The 16,750-nt window shown below is 38.4% G+C and overlaps 1 protein-coding gene across 11 annotated transcripts in view; it reads right to left on the reverse strand.

Moving 5' to 3' along the window:
- CFAP47 (cilia and flagella associated protein 47) overlaps positions 1-16,750 on the reverse strand; it is a 260,884-nt gene that overhangs the window by 22,567 nt on the left and 221,567 nt on the right. For 10 of the 11 annotated variants that reach the window (XM_044441887.1, XM_044441885.1, XM_044441877.1 and 7 more), the window contains 3 exons: positions 16,555-16,714; positions 15,728-15,825; positions 10,964-11,107 (listed from right to left, as the gene is read on the reverse strand). In XM_044441887.1, coding sequence (XP_044297822.1) covers positions 10,964-11,107; positions 15,728-15,825; positions 16,555-16,714 — 402 coding nt within the window. The remainder of the gene's footprint in view (positions 1-10,963; positions 11,108-15,727; positions 15,826-16,554; positions 16,715-16,750) is intronic. The other variant, XM_044441878.1, reaches the window with a different exon arrangement.

The following is a 16,750-nucleotide window of genomic DNA, read 5'->3' on the forward strand; positions in this document are numbered from 1 at the left end:
ATAAATGTATTTGACTTTTTATATGGTTTATAATTTTAAAGTTGATTTTATACCAGAAATAAATGCACAGTAGAGAACAGTCAATCCCAAATTAAGCAACTCTTGCAGAGCTCTCCTGTGCATGTTTATTCAGAACATTCTACTGTTTCCAATGGAACTTACTCCTTATAATTGTATTTAAGGTTGCTGCCTTAACCTTCTACAATAGAAATTGTCCTTCAAAACAGAAAATGAATTACTGAATTTGTGAAATCCCAAGGTCCTCAACTAGAGATGTATTTTAGCTCACCAATACCAATGAGAAGCAGTCCACTTATTATACCATACACCAGGTATTTTTTATTTTTAATGTTAATATTTTTATTGTTTTATATTTTGTGTTATGTTAAACAATTGTGAAATGTCTTAGATGTAGGAGAGCCAAGATATATGCTTAAAAAACCTTTTTTATTGTTTTTATTTTGACCTCATCATCATCCTTTGCTAAGTTACATCTAATGCGTACGCATGTCTTAGTTGCATAAAATGGTCTGTTTTCCCAGACTTGCCTACTGGATATAAGATGCTTATTGTTACATATTGTCAAGTCCTCTTACTTAGAGCAACCCTATGAATTAATGTTCTTCAAAATGCCATGTCCTTGACACCCTGTTCAGCTCTTGTAAATTCAAGGCTGTGACTTCCTGTATGGAATCAATCTAATAGTTGTTCTTTCTCTTCTTCTACCATTGACTTTCCCTAACTTTGTCTTCCCCACTGAGTCTTGTCTTCTCATGATATGTCCATTCAGCTCACCTAGGGAAAGTTCTGACTTGATTTGATATAGAACCTCTTGTTCATTTTTATGTCAGTCCCAAGTATTCACAAAGATCTCCTCCAGCATCGTGTTCTGAATGCATTTTTCCCTGTCAGCTTTCTAGAGATTGGGAATGCAATAGTGTGATAATCTTGGATATTTCTTCTGTAGTCATGATTTTAGTCATCTTAACTTTCACCGGCAATCCTGCTTTTACAGGATCCTTTCTTCTTTCACTTACAACAGGAGTCATTTCAATTCATTGCTGCATTCTCATGTTATCATCTGCATATCTCAAATTATTTTTTCCACCAATTCTCACTCCTCCTTCTGATCCTAATCCATCTTTTTAATTATATGTTCTGCATGCAGATTGAACAGATAGCAGATAAATTGCACTCTTGTCTGATTTCTTTATAGGAATCAATTATGTTTCTCCATAGTCTGTCATAACCAGTTTTTTCATCCATGATACAGGTTACACATCAGGACAATCAGGTGCTCAGGCACACCCATTTCTTTTCAAACCAACCATAGTTATCCACACAAAGGCTTTTCTGTAATTGATAAAGCATAGACTGCTCTTCTGAATTCTTTGGTGTGCTCCAGTTGCCAATGTTTATTTACAATATGATCTCAAGGGCCTCTTCTTTTTCAGAATCTAGCTTGAATGTCAGACATTTCTCACTCTACATAGGATAAAATTCTGTGTTACAACACCTTGAGCATCACTTTGCTTGTCTGAGAAATTAGTGCAGTGGTCCTATAGGTGCAGCACTCTTTTCCATATCCTTTCTTGAGGACTGGAATGTATATTGAACATTTCCAATTTGTGGGTCATTGTATTATTTTTCATATATGTTGGCATATTCTTGTTAGGATTTGGAACAAGTCAATCTCTGAAGTTTGGAAGAGTTCTACTCTTACTGTACCTACTCCAGGTACTTTGTTCCTTCCAAGCACTTTCAGAGCATCTCTTCACTTTCTAATATTGCAGGTTCTTCCTCATAGGATTCCTCTTCAAAGATTGTGACATCCTTTTATCTCTTCTGTATATTGTTTCCATTATAGTTCTTCTCTTTATTTTATCCTGCTCAGATACTATGTTCCCCTCTTGGTGTTTCAGCATTCCTAATCTAGGTTATCTCTCTACTGATAGAGGCAGAAAAAATTCTGAAGGGCAGCTACTGGACAGCAGCGGTAGATGAAGGTGACACTGGCAGAGAATCTTTCACAAACACTAGCTGTGATGTTCAGGCTAACTGGTTAGAACTGTGCAGAAAATGGCAAAGGTAAACCACTTCTTCATAATTCTTACCTGTTGAATCAATCCAAAATGTAACAAGATGCTTATATAGGATAGAAGAGCAGCTATGAGTCATATACTAAAACCACAATATAAACAGTACACATCCTCATCAGGGGTCAGGATTTCTATGCAGCAGAACAACTCCTTGTTTCCACTTTTAATGAAATGCACCCTGCAGTGCTGTGAAACTGGCTGGTCTTATGAGTGATACTGCAGTTCGCCATCCTATCTTATTTAACAAGATATACTTGGTTACAAAATTAGAAATAATGGTCTGACTCTAGATTTTGGTAGCCTCAAATGGGCTGGAGGACTTTCCTGCCTCTCCTCCTCACGGCAACCCCCCCCCACTCCACCCATGACCAGCTCTCTAAAAAAATGCTACACAGAGAGTTAGGCTATCCTACTGGGCACAGTGAGCTGTGATGTGGTATGGAGAAGAGGGATCCCTGAAAATCAGGTGGTAGAATTCTCCCTGAGGGGAGCCCTTCTGTCAACAGGATGGTCATCCTGCACCCAACCCAACTAATTTTAAAAGTTACCCATGTAGACTTGAGGGGATGCTGGATAAATGACAGAAGTATCCTGCGTGTGCAAGTCAGATGTTAAAGAGTGCACCACAGCTCTTATTTCTCTGATGCAAGCTCAGACATTTACCTTGTTTTTCATCCATTTTGAATAACTATCCATAATTCTTTCCAGAACAGTGTAACACATCATTTAGGATGAGTGATTTGCGCACTCATATAAGCGTGAGGTGTAGGTGGGTCTCTAGGGTTCTACTGTTAATAAGGCATTAAGAAATAATAGTGTATGCTGGGAATGGCAGCTCATGAACAAAAATTCAATTCTGTGGGTGAATTCTTGGGTTAAAATGTTTACAATTTAGATCATGCCTGGAATCTCAGTCTCCGTGATATGCATAGAATGTCATTAAGGTATGAATACCATTTCCTGCCTTTGTCAAAGTGATAGGTTGCTAATTGTGGACTAACCTGGTGCACTCACAGTAGGACACAACTGAAGACTCATAATTATTCCTCAGTGCAAAATGTCACCACACAGAGACTATAAAATAAAAATGAACTTAGTGGGGGAGAAGAAGGGTGACATCATTTGAAATCTACCACAGAGACAAAATTGCTACTGCTGAGCAGATGTTTTCTGCAACAATCAAATCATGGTGTACTGCAGAGAGAATGTTTATTCTACAGTTCACACCATCCGGTATGAAGAAGCCTAAACTGTGGCTAGTAATTGTGATGTATATTCTAAAAGGCTGTATTTCTAAAAGAATTTTGTTAGCTTTCCTTCTTTCATATGTATATAGCCCCTGCCATCATTCACTAACAATACATGTGTTTATTTTTGTTGAGGGCTTTCTCTTTTATTAACTGTAGTATGTCTCCATTAAGCATTCTTACAGCACCTGAGGACAAACAATATCTTTTTAGAAGTGCCAACTGAAAATACATAAAACCATCCTTCTGTGCCAGTCCCATGGCTGGCTGTGAATCTCCACTGCAAATCTAATAACGGGCTATTCAAAACAGGAAAAATATAATTAGATTTTCAATGAGAGCTGCAAACCTTTAAAACAACCCCACCATCATATTATGGTAATTCTCTCTGTGAATATGCTAATATTAAATTTTATTATATAGCCAAACATGCTAGCTGTCTACAGTGACAAAAACAAGACTATGTATTACAACTACAAAAATGCCTGAAGTTGTGCAACTGAAATCTCACAATGAAAGCTCTGGATGCTCTTAAAAGGCCCCAGGTTTGCTGAGAACAGTAAAAGCAACTAGGAAATATTAGGGGATTCTAATTGCTTCATTTTGAAAAACAACAATACAGGCAAAATACAATGAGAAGCCAGCTTCTAGTTTCTCCCTGTCCACAATTTGAACAGTCTGATTATGTGGCATGACATTCTTCTAGGGCCCTGATGCCAGCTAATTCAGATGTGGCTCAGGACAGGAAGCGCTCTGTGTATCACTGTTGAAGGTGAGGGTGCAACTGACCTAAGGTTGTTGCTGGCACATCAGGCTCACATACATAAGTCGCTGCAAGGGATTCTGAGCTACTGGATCATGCAAGATTTAGGTTCAAAAGAATAACGTTTTGCCAGTGGAGAATACATATGCACAAGCTTTTCATAGTTGTGTATGCACATATACAAGCTGATTTCTCCCAAAAGCAAATGAGTTGCTAAGATTATATCAAGACTGTACCACTTCTAAGGGTTGTACGTGCGGACTCATACAAATCAAAGTTCCTCCATGGAAGACTTTATCTGTGCATTGACAACTAAATGTCAGGAAGGATTCTATCCAACCCCCTTTCTGGCATGTATATTTTTAGGGTGCAAAAATTCTTCTCAAGGCAAAACTTTTCCTCAAGCAAGTCCTTGACTGCAGTTGAAGCAGCACCAATGAGAAAAGCATATTTACTGGCTCTTTCTTCTCTTTGTGAAACTGATTGGATGCTAACATTGTTTTGCAATAATTGCAATATTTGATGGTATAATTTGCAGCATTATAGAGTTCAAGTGCTTACACTAAAAAAATGCTTGATCCAACAGCTACAGTGATACACTGTAGTATCTGATAAATTGTGTAGTTTTGTTAAAGCATAAAATGTTGAAGTGTTGAAATACACTAATATTGGAGACTTTCTCAGTGAAACATTAAGTGAAAGAAATGTCACCATAATAGAATGAAAGTCAAGTGTCCTTCACTACACGTAGCCAGCCATGAGATGTAGAGCTCATTTTTCTATATAATAAGCGAGATATTCATCACACGTTTCATGTTCAGGGCTCCCTCTTTGGCTGTCTTTAGAGATGATCAGAATAATTTATGGCTGTACTTATGCCATATCCATTTCAGCAGGACAGATTCTGATTGTTTGCAAGGGCAACTTAGAAAACTTGTTGTCATGCTGCTTTTTCAGAAAATGGACTATTCTTAGGTGAATCAAATTTTCGCAAGTAATACATGTTTCTGCCCACAGTACTATTACTAGCAGAGCTCTCCAAAGGGTCCCTGCCATTGAAAAAGGAATTGCTCCCTAGCTTGAAAAAAGTAGCTGCTGGCAATCCCCTGTTAAAGCTGCAGAGCTTATTCTAATAGTTCTGAATAGGAGGCTGCTAGAGATAGATGAATACACTGGTGTCTAATTGTAACTAATCCAGGATTATCCCTTTGATTTTTTGGACTCCTAATTCTGCCCAAAAGGGTCCTTGGGCAGCAGAGGGCCTAAGAAGAGGTTTCTAGGTGTCAGTATGTACCCCTGTCTGGGAGGCTAAGACCCTACTGCAGACTTCATACTGAGAACCAAAGTCTTCCCTAACGGGCTGAAAACACAAATTTACACTGTGAATGCCAAAATCATTAGAAAGGGCTGTCATGCACCTGAAAATGCATCACCAAGGACTCTTCTGCTTGTGACAGTAAGTGGGATTAAAATGATGGTTCCACACTGCAGTCAGTCTTGTGCTTCATCTCTAGCAACACCTTCATTTGTTAGAAGTCTGAGGGGAAAGGTGTGCAGCAAGGCTTAATCACCCCTCCACAATTTCCCTTTCATGGTATATACTGCAAAACAACGAAATCATTTATTTATTGATTTGATTTGATGTTTATATATTGACCCACTCCCACTGGCTCTTGGCAGTTTAAAAGAAATTAAAACCAACAATTCAGATTCAAAACAAACAGATTAAATAAAAGATCTTATTGTTTTTCAAAGCTCTCTCAGACTCAGTGTGAATTAAGAGGGATTCCCCCTCCTTTTCATACTCAGTTGGAGCCATGACAGCAATAAAAGGATCTTTTGCTTTCCAAGCCTTCGCAATTCAAGGCAGGGAGAATTTGTCTCAGCCTTAAAAAACAGTGCAGTAATGCACTTGTCCTACAAGCACTAGTCAGACTTCACCTAGAGTACTGTGTCCATTTCTGGGTACCAAAGTTTAAGAAAGATGCCAAAAAACTTGAAAGGGGAGAGCAATAAAGATGATCCAGGGTCTGAAACAAGGCCCCATGAGGAGAAACTGAGTGACCTGGGCATGTTTAACCTCAAGAAGAGAAGACTGATGGGGTTGATGATAGCACTCTACAAGTATTTCAAAGCTGTCACAAACAGGAAGGACAAGAACTCTTCTCACTCATCCCAGAATGTAGGACACAGAATAATAAACTTAAGTTATAGGAAGCCAGATTCTAGTTACAAATCAGGAGAAGTTTCCTCACTGACAGATAAATATGAGAGTGCAACTAGTTGCCAAGAGAAGCGATGGGCTCTCTCACACTAGAGGCATTCAGAAAGAAACTGGACAGCCATCTGAGTGGGATAGTGTAAATTGGTGCCTTGGGCTAGCAGGGGCTTGGACCCAATGGATTTGTTGGCCCCTTCCAATCCTACCGTTCAATGATTCTATGAGGAGAATGGATGGCAGAAAATCAATCACTCAGCTTTGCAAAGCTGTCACCAGAAGAGAGCTCCTAGTCCCCACTCCACCCAGCAACTTAATGACATAAAGAAAATACAAAAACATTAATTACAGCAAGAAGAAATTGGGGTGGGGAAACCAGGCTGCCAATGCAATGCAGGAAAGGATGGGACTCTACTGGCAAGGAGTTCTGTACCAGTTGGACTTCCATGGTTTCTTAATTTTCTAGATTTTCTCTCTGAATCAATTCACATGGGTTATTTGTTCTTATTCATTATTATGTGGCTTTACAAATGTTAGGAATGCCTTCTAGTGCATAACCTGTATGAAAAATACTGGTGATAGAAAAACAGGCAAGAATATCCACTTAGCCCATTCAATGGTTTAAAAGATTACTTCAGCAAACAACTATGTATTGTCATGTTCCAACTGATTCTAAGTTATCAACCTTCTAGCTATTTAAAAAAAAGATCGACAACACGTGATCTGGCAATTTCATTTTTAAGAAAAATAATTTATCAACAAATATTCTTCTGCAAAATTAACTTAAAAAGCCAATATTAATATGCTCATTTATTGAATGTAGTTACAACAACTATCTCCAATTTTATGCATATTTTACGCATTCCAGCATGCCTCTAAATGTGATCTTTTAAGATTTTTAAAAATGTCAACTGTATTCAAATATATATTTTCTCTGCTAGACTGGAGGTTTACCAAAACATAGCTGAAAATCTTCCAGAAGAGATTTAAGGTTTCTTTTTCACCCTCCACATAATAATGAATTTTGCTATGAGTCCAGAACATTATGATAGACTGGCTTATACACTGAAATAATTTTGGCTCACAAAAGGCAATTTTAAATACATAACAACCCTGCCACTAAAGAGAAAACATTTAAAAAAATCAAAACCACCTGCCATACTCAACATGTACATCTAATGATGTTGTTCTAGTGCTTCTTTCTTTGAGTGCCTTCTTGATTTATGTCTTGTCAATATACCAGATGATAATTTACATACACAGCTGATAACTGTGAGATCCAAAGACACAGGCCAGCAAAAATGACAGCATGAGACTTTTTTTTTTCTTTTTGTTCTGTCCCCAAGGGAAAAGTCATGCTTGGTGTTACTTGTATCAAATGAAATTATTAAAGTAACTGTTTTTCCAAATGGTTATGTGACTGTCTGCTTTTCAAAAATTGCTCGAGTATACCACACTATAGTAATTTCATCAAATGCCTGTGGTATGTTTCTGTAAAACTCTGAGACAGCTGCTTATCTTAAATTTTAATTAATAGTCCCATCTGCAAAGCTCCAAATCAACTTGCTGTCACAGGGTATCACTACTGCAGATATGGTGCTGCTTTCATTTATGGAAATAAAATTCTTATGTATATTGCATAAAATACTCTGGGTTTATTCTATCTTTTGTCATTTGCATTCAAGTTGGAATCTCAATTGGAACAAACATTTATAAGTTCATAATAAACAGAGATGCAACCACATGATAACTAACTACATATCCATTTAAAAAAAGTGATTTTGCTTGCTTGTTTTTTTGCAAGTTTCCTTATATTTGAAAATACCAGGTAGAAAAGGGATACAGAACTATTGGACATAAAAGGAAGGGCAGCAAAAACAATATCTTAACTGTATCCCAGGAGAAGTGAACTGACCAAGGGGGAAAAAAGACTAGAATACTTCACGTTCATAGAAGCATGGTACCGCGGCATCAGGTGAAGCATGATTTTTTGCTCTTTTTTCCCCAGACGTGAGGAAATGGATTCGAAAAATACTAGTAAATCTCATGCCACCTTTGGAAGATACCCAGGGGGCCAGGGAGAATCATTTTATTTATTTATTTATTTATTAAAACATTTTTATGCCGCCCATTCGCCGAAGCCTCGGGGCGGCTTACAGGATCATCCTGTCCTCCCTGCAGTATCTTAATGTTTTTTCTTGTTTTGCTGTTGACATATCATTGTTATTTCAAATTATGATCATGGGTCTTGTTCACAAATTACAAAATCCATCACTGAGGGCAGTCCAGAGTCATAGTCCCAGAGACAGTATGGGGGGAAAATGCATGAACTCACAGAATCACTCAGTTTTCTTATTATTGTTTGTCTTAGGAGAGCAAATCAAAAATACATGCACACATAAATCATAATGAAGAGGCCACACGAGCCCACTCACTCAGGACTACATAGACCAATGTGCATGCAGTTTTAAACAGAATGTGTTTTGTGTAGAAAGAGTATGTATCCAGGAGAGTTGGAACTGAAAGTCACATGCCAGCCTTAGCATGACCCTGCACTCACTGGGTCTGCCCATTGCTGACATGCTCCTGTGGTCCAGGATGTGTTCTCCCAGAGCCACTTTGGCCATTGAACTGAAAAATGTTCCTCATCCCTGTCCTAGCTCATAAAGTATTGTGCTCTGCCTTTTTTCCCATGGATATGACTATTTGAGGTCTATTGCTAATGAAAACATTATTTCAGACTATACACAAAAGTACTTATCACATTTTAAACGAAATGTGTCTATTAATTTGTTCTACATATCAGAGCTAATTACTCTAAATGATTGGCAAATCCTAGATTATATTATTGCTATGGTACAAAGGGTACAATGCTGTCCATATTTGGACAGAAAAGTCTTAAAACTCCCAGGGTTCCCAGCCAAAACAGGGATAGGACTGCACCCTTCAGTGATGCTGATGGAAAATTATCAGTCTTTCAGATTAGATAGCCAATGCTGCAGTTCAGTTTTAATAAATCCTGTACGATCAAGCCTATGCCTTTATTTTTACTATCATTATTTAATTGAATCTGGCCTTTGGACTTACATGCATCTTTTGATTAATGAGTTATAATCATCTCAATTCATGCTGACTGGATGAAAATTATTAAAAGGCATTGAAAAGGGTTATCTAAATTCAAGGATTTATTCATTTCTAAATAATTCACCATGGAAGCTATGTAAAAGGGATCTCACAATATTCAGAAACAAAATTATTTACCAAACTACATCGCATGCAGTTGCACAGTTTTCAGTGGAGAGTTCTTATCTACCAGCTCCCACTTGCTTTTACATTTTCACCAGAAAGTTTACTAAAAGCAGTGTTAGGTTTGATTTTGTACTACATTATTATGTTCAATGAGGAATAATGACATTAGATTGACATTACTGACACAGAGGTTAAAAAAGTCACTGATCCTACTATTTTTGGTGGCAATGCATTTTAACAGAGTATTATTACTATTGTGTTACATTTACATGCCACCTTTTTTCCCTCTTGTAAGAAACCCAAGCTGGCTTACACAGTTTTCTCCATTTTATCCTCACAACAGCACTACAGTTTAAGTTAGGCTGAGAGTCAGTGACTGGCCCAAAAAGTCCCATAGCCAAGCAAGGACTAGCACCTGAGTCCCAGTCCAACCTTGTCACCACTGCACTATACTACACTGGTTCTGTGCATTACTTGTCTGCAAAGCTATGTTATTCCAAACGTGCAATATATAAGAGAAACTCATGTTAATATCTGAGAAATGTTTTGCTACCTATATGACACACACATCTGCAACAAGGGCATTTAAAATTGCCTCACTGTGATTTGCTGAATTTAGGGAATTGGATGAAATTAACTTTAAAATGACTTCTACGATCCATTGCTAGACACCAAGGCTATGTTACTCTGTTGCTATAATTTAAAGGAAACCTCAGTCTTTGATGTGGCACCAGCCTTTCATCATCACAAACTCACACAACAATATTTACAGTTCAAAAGACTAAAGGTTTATCTGACTCAAACTACGAGCATATTTTACCTGACTAGACACTGTACTATGCAGAAGACATTTATCACAAAGACAATCTAAGGTTTCAAGGACCCTTCTCATTAGAATCTGCTTTGTTCCCCTCTGTGAAGCATCAGAGATGGCCATGCACTGTGGCAGCTAAATGAAGAGGATGGGCTGTTGAGCCTCATTTTCAAAAAGGTTGAATGGCTTTTGCTTAAGGTTCAAGGTCTAAAGCAGGTATTAGTCTAAACAGAAACCAAAAGCTCCCTTCATCAGAGTAGCTAGCAGCCATGAATTTATGCATTCCTTCTGTCATCTCAAGTATCGGACTGATCTGACTCATTTTTCTCCCATTAGGCAGGTTGTGTTCTACCAAGGCATTCTGACACAGTGCCTTGTCCATTTGAACACACTATATAATCAGAATGGAGATCAATCTGTTTAGGTTTGATGAGTGGAATGAATGTAACCCTCAAAGCAGGATGATGTCTGACAGTATGATCGCATCCCTAGCCCATTAAAATTCCACAAATGTCTTGAGACCATTCATTCATTTTTTAAAAGACAAGAATGTATGGGGTTTCTTTCCCTTACCTTTAACCACTTTGGCTTCATCATGACTAGAGGGTGAGTGGTTCTTGAAGGGAATCACAGTGACAATGTCTTGAGTAACCAGCCCAGTTAACAGTACTTCTAGTCTTTCTTCCAGTCTACTGCGGGCTTGGCAGCATATAACAGCTAGGAAAGAATATTTTGTAATATTATGTTTGGTTTACAGGACTCGCATTGCAAGCATATTTTACTAAACTGGACACGGCACTGTACAAAAGATGCTTGTTACACGCAGAGTCAACATCTTTAGCAAAAGGCCCTGCCTAACATCCCAATGCTATTGCTAAACAGGACATTTTTGGTGGTGGTGATGCTGCTCTGGAACCCTCCATCAGAAGTAGAAGACTGTTTTGTTCAACAGGCTTTTAAATGTTTGGTGTTATAATTTTTGCTTCTGTTCCCTCTGTTTTGGTTGTAGTCTATTTGCTTTTAAATTGTGATTTTTTTAAAAAAAAATGTGTGTTTTAAATTTCATTTTATATTGATACTTTTTAAAAATTACGATCATATTTGTTTAGCCATTGTGTATACGCACATTTACTTATTTCATTTTTATACTGCTCAGTAGCTCAGGCTCTCTGCATGGTTAATATGCATAAAACAAATACACAAACAAGTTGTTGTTATATAGTGTCATCCATTTCAAATACAAACAAGTACCATTAGAATTTTAGAGATGTCTCCTCAAAAACAGATTGTACTGCGTTCAGTGAGGCTTACTAAGTGGTATTAGATTGCAACCTAAGGAGAGAACAAAGAGCTTCAGCTGTTGGGTGGTATAGAAATGAAATAAGTCAAATAATGTAGAATAAAATACCATACCAAGCTGAAATTACAAATCCTACCTTGTATCCTAGACTTGCATCTTTCTTTTTTCAACTATTTATTTACTTATATTCTACCTCTATAACAGGATAAAAAGTGAACTTACAACATAATTAAGCAGAATAGAAAATACAATCTAAGGTCTTAAAAACAGTTTAAATGCAGTTTAAATTACAACAATGTCAGGTTCTAAAACAAAAGTGGAGCTCATTTGAGTGGTGCCTCTCCCACAACAAATGTGTCCTTTGGAACATGCACAAACTATGCCATCATTGTGACTTGGCTTGCAAAGCAGTCTCCCCAGGGAGAGCCATCTATGCCTGCCTAACTAGAGCTACCACTGATGTCAATTCCTGCCACCATTGTAGGTCACCAAGGGCACCTTCCTGTAAGACTTTAATGGGATTTCTTTCTGAAAGAAGCCCCTCAAGCCCCTCAATCCATAGGTTTACCTATGGATTCAGTACAAGCACCAAGAGTCTAGACTTGTGGGATTTTTCCAATGGCCACTAGCATGCAAAAGTAGCAAGGTATAACTACAGAATTTCTACATTCTTCACTCAACACATTAGGACAAAACTAGACATGTTTGAATAGAGCTGGTGTGTAAAGGCAATTATAAATATTGCAGGCACAATCCAAAACAGATTTGGGTATATTTCACATCATTTATTAAACTGGCCTAAGTGCATGGAACTCTACCACTGGATTGAGACCTACTTAGAATGCAAAGATCTCCTCATTGCTCATCTGTATTGAGTAAACTGGGGCAGGAGTAGATATGGGGCTGGTGAAGTTCCTGGCATATATATTATGGGGCTGCATGTATATCTACTGTCTGTCTTTACTCTTTCAGACCTTTCTGAATGCACCAAGAAAGCTAAATTTTTGCATTAAGCTGCATTACATGCATTGTGCAATTAATTTAAAGTCAGGGACAGAAATGCACTGTTATCAATATAGTATTTAGTGAGGATGCTATTATGATTTTAAGAAGAAATAGAAATATTGTAATATTCAGTATTCCATCCTTAGTGAATTAAAGTGCAAATTAATGGCATGAAATCGGTAATTAATAACACATTGGCATTTTTCTTCAAGTTAAAGGTCCTTAACAAATTAGAACAATGACAGAACAAATAATATCTATTCCATTAAGTTCAATAATTTCATTCCTCAGCAAGTATCTCAATTATCTTCTTACACCAAGCCCACAAAAACAGACTATTGTTCTCATTCCTTGATAAAGGCATTTGTGTATAATTGACTAGCACTTTTTGAAGTGCCCTTATCAGCCCACATGTTGTGTTTTTATGAAGGCTATTAGCATCTAAAGTAGTTTCCAATGTTCTTAATAGTTACCCCAAGAAAGAACAAAATAATTCCGTGATTATGTTTTAGCTGAGAAATGAATGCATATGTTTGAAAAAGAAATGCTTTGGCCTACTATCCCCAATTTGAAATAAATGAAAAATCCAACCAGTACCAGATAATGTTTCTTATATTCACACTTTTGTTCTGAGAAATAGTTCTTTTAAGGCAGTATACAGAACTGAAACTTTGATAAAGGGCTGCAGTTTAGTGGTGTAACACATGCTGCGCATGCAGAACTTCCCAGATTCCATCCCCAGCATCACCAAGTAGGGCTTGGAAAGACCCCCTCTGAAAAACTGAAGAGCTGTTGTCAGTTGGATGGATCAACTCGGTGCCTGAGCCATAGCTGATTAGCACAGCTGGGGTAAGACAACTTGATAACCCACATTTCAACAACAACTGAAGGTTCAACAAGCCACACTCAACCCTCGAGTGTGAATTATCATGTTGTCTGAACCCAGTCACTGCAAGACAGCCTCCTGCATCCCTAACAAATGTATATTTCTGTTATTTGGCACTGAAAAACAAGTGCCTCTATGTACAACTTCACATATGCAGCAGTCAAAGATAAAGGAAGGAAGGATGATTTCTTGTGAACAGAAAATCTCTGTAATATGAACAGACCAGTACTGTAATATTGAAGCTCATATAAAAAAGTATGAGAAAGGATACACTGAAAAGGTAAAGTAATACCTTTCATTCTTTTCATATGAAATAGCCATATAACTTAATTTAAGTCTTCATAATATAATTTTATTGGGATATAAGTCACAGAAAGGCTTGCTGTTATTCAGATCCTACGTGCACTTTTCAGTAGCGTTCAAAAGAAACTACATGAATACTTGAAAAAGGAGGTGTTTTGTTAACCACTTCCACCCCCAGTGGAATACAGGAAATATTCACAATACTCTGCTATAAAGAATAGAAAGGCAAATGGCCTTTGAAGAAAAGAAATAGTTCTAACCCCCAAAAGCTGATGGAGGGGGGCAGTTAGGATTTTTTCTTGGTGACCCCTTCACTGGCCTCTGCCAGAGAAGAGAAGAACTGTTGGTGAGGGCAACACTGCTGCAACACACCTAGCTAGATGGACAGCTAGGGCTAGTAGTTCTAACAGGTGGAATGACCTGGAATGAGGCACCCTGTAGGTAAGCCTGATCCATTTCCCCAGCTGGGTCTGATGCAGGCTTATCAGCTACATTGTCCCTAGAGCTGGATCCCCCATTTCTATTGATGGGGAGAACAATTAGAAATATATAGGTCTGCTGAGCATAAAAGTCCAGCAAAACTGTCTGCACACATGTACACAGACATCATCTGCCCTGGCCAGCATGAGCTAAGGCTCCAGAGATGAGCTGGTAGGTCCACTATTCTTCTCCAGTCACACTTAGGATTGATCTGACTCTAAATTCATTGCAAAACCATGTTGAAAGAAATATTTGACTGTGTTATTACAATACAACCAATTATAAGAACATGGTTGCAACAGGAAAGAATTTCCAGGGTGCACTGTTCATTATGTCTGATCTATTACAACAATGCACAATCCACTGAAATTAACCAGTGCAAAACAATGTAGCCCATGGCTAACAAGTTAAAGATGTCAGCATTTTGACCTGGAATACCAACCATAGTATATTGTTAACACTCTCTTCCAGTTCAAGGTAAGCCTTATGACCTGCAAATTCTTTACAAGCTTGGATTACAATCCAAACTGGACAACAAACATTCTCCTTCCTTGCACCCACCATGCAGGCCTCCACCGTCAACTGCCCTCTTTCTTTACTGCTGTTCTAACAGTACTGGGCCAGAGCAGAGAAAGAAGGATGGGTATTAATGGCTACCAATGGATCTTAATCATAATGACTATATAGTACCTCCAGTATCAGAGACAGCATGTGGCTTTATGTCAATTGCTATGAGCAGGAGGAAACTGTTGCATTCATACCCTTTTTGAAAACTTCCCATAGGCCTCTGGCTGGCAACTGTGTGAACAGACTGTGGGACAAGATAAACTTTTGGTCTGATCCACCAGATCAAAAGGGAGAGGGAAGAGGTCTTGAGATCTCTTCCCTCTCCCCCTTTTGCAACTTTAACAGAACAAGTTGACATAAAGGTCCCACCAGCAGCAAAGAACAGAAGAAAGGGAACTAGGCAGAAAGGTAGCAGCAAATGACAATGTTTGAAGGCAGAATGTCCATTCTAGCTTAGAATTGGACTTGGAATAAACTGAGTTATCTTCCTGGCTTTAGGAAAATAGATCAGCTTGTCAAGCCTGGTTACAAATCCAATCAGGCACACATACTTGTGTGTGTGCTTTCATCAAATACATCCATTTTAATTTTGCACAGAAAAATAGGACTGACAACAACACCAGAGGTGTTTAAAGGACAAAAAAAGTAAGATTCAGGTTATGTATTTGGTAATCTAAATCTTCAAGGTATGATCAGTAGGAACTACCACTCCATTTCCAATCTGAATCATAGCTTGGTGAATAATGGTGCTACTACTATACTATATCAAACTAGCTGCATTCTTGCTCATATGTACCTGGTGCTGATTTACCGGGCCTTGCTTCAGGGAATCCATGAATTGGATAGATCCAACGGAGTTCCTGAATTTTTTTATCCTTCATTACTATGGTGCTGCTGAGAAATGTAAATAAGATATGCATGAATGGAATTACTTTAGAAAAGCAGTGTTGCTTTTCAAGCAGTGTTGCGCTTAAGCATTGGTCCTCAAACTATGGCCTGCGGGCCAGATCCAGCCTGCCATGCCCATTTATCCATCCCGCCTCAGAGGTTTTGGACTCCCCGCACCTGCCGCCACCAGCGAGGCAGCAGCTTGCTCGCAAGCCACCACCTCATCATATGTGCGCCCATCATATGACCCAGCCACGTCATCGCACACACCGGCAAGCAACCCCGCCTCACTGGCCCGTGCCCACCACTGCTGCCTTTCAACTGGTCCCCTGTTGAAAAAGTTTGAGGACCCCTGAGCTAAAGCAACTGAGCTATGCACTCCAGTACTGGTTGGTATAAAGTAGGGTTGTGAAATGTGACTGCTAGGCCTTAGTCAAGCTCCTGGTTGTCACATTTTGAGGCAGCTCTACACAGAGGGCATCACAGAACTGTAACCTGAATGTAACTAGGGCATGAATGAGGCCTAATATCTCCAGGAAAGACCAGAACTGGAAAACCAACCAAAAACGGTACAAAGCTGGTACCAAGTTCTCTAGGAACAGAGGCAAAACAAGGAGCATCACCAAGCTGTGTATCTAATCCTTTAAGAGATATATAACTTCACCTTCTAAAACTATAAAGTCAAAACACACTACAATGTCCACTTCAAATTAATGGAATAAGTGTTATATTTACCTGGTTAGAGCGTGGCTTAGGTCAAAGGCATCATCATAAGACCAGTTTGCACCACCCAACTTCTCAACTCTAACAATAAGCACAACTTCATACATTTTCATGGACTGAGGTGCAAACAATACTGGAATATCCAGCTTGCTTTTTTGAGGTAAAATGATACCTAAAAACCAACAAACCATTCAAACATTAATTTGAA

The sequence above is a fragment of the Varanus komodoensis genome, unplaced genomic scaffold (genome assembly GCF_004798865.1).
Source record: "Varanus komodoensis strain SLA01 unplaced genomic scaffold, ASM479886v1 scaffold4, whole genome shotgun sequence".
Lineage (NCBI taxonomy): Eukaryota > Metazoa > Chordata > Lepidosauria > Squamata > Varanidae > Varanus > Varanus komodoensis.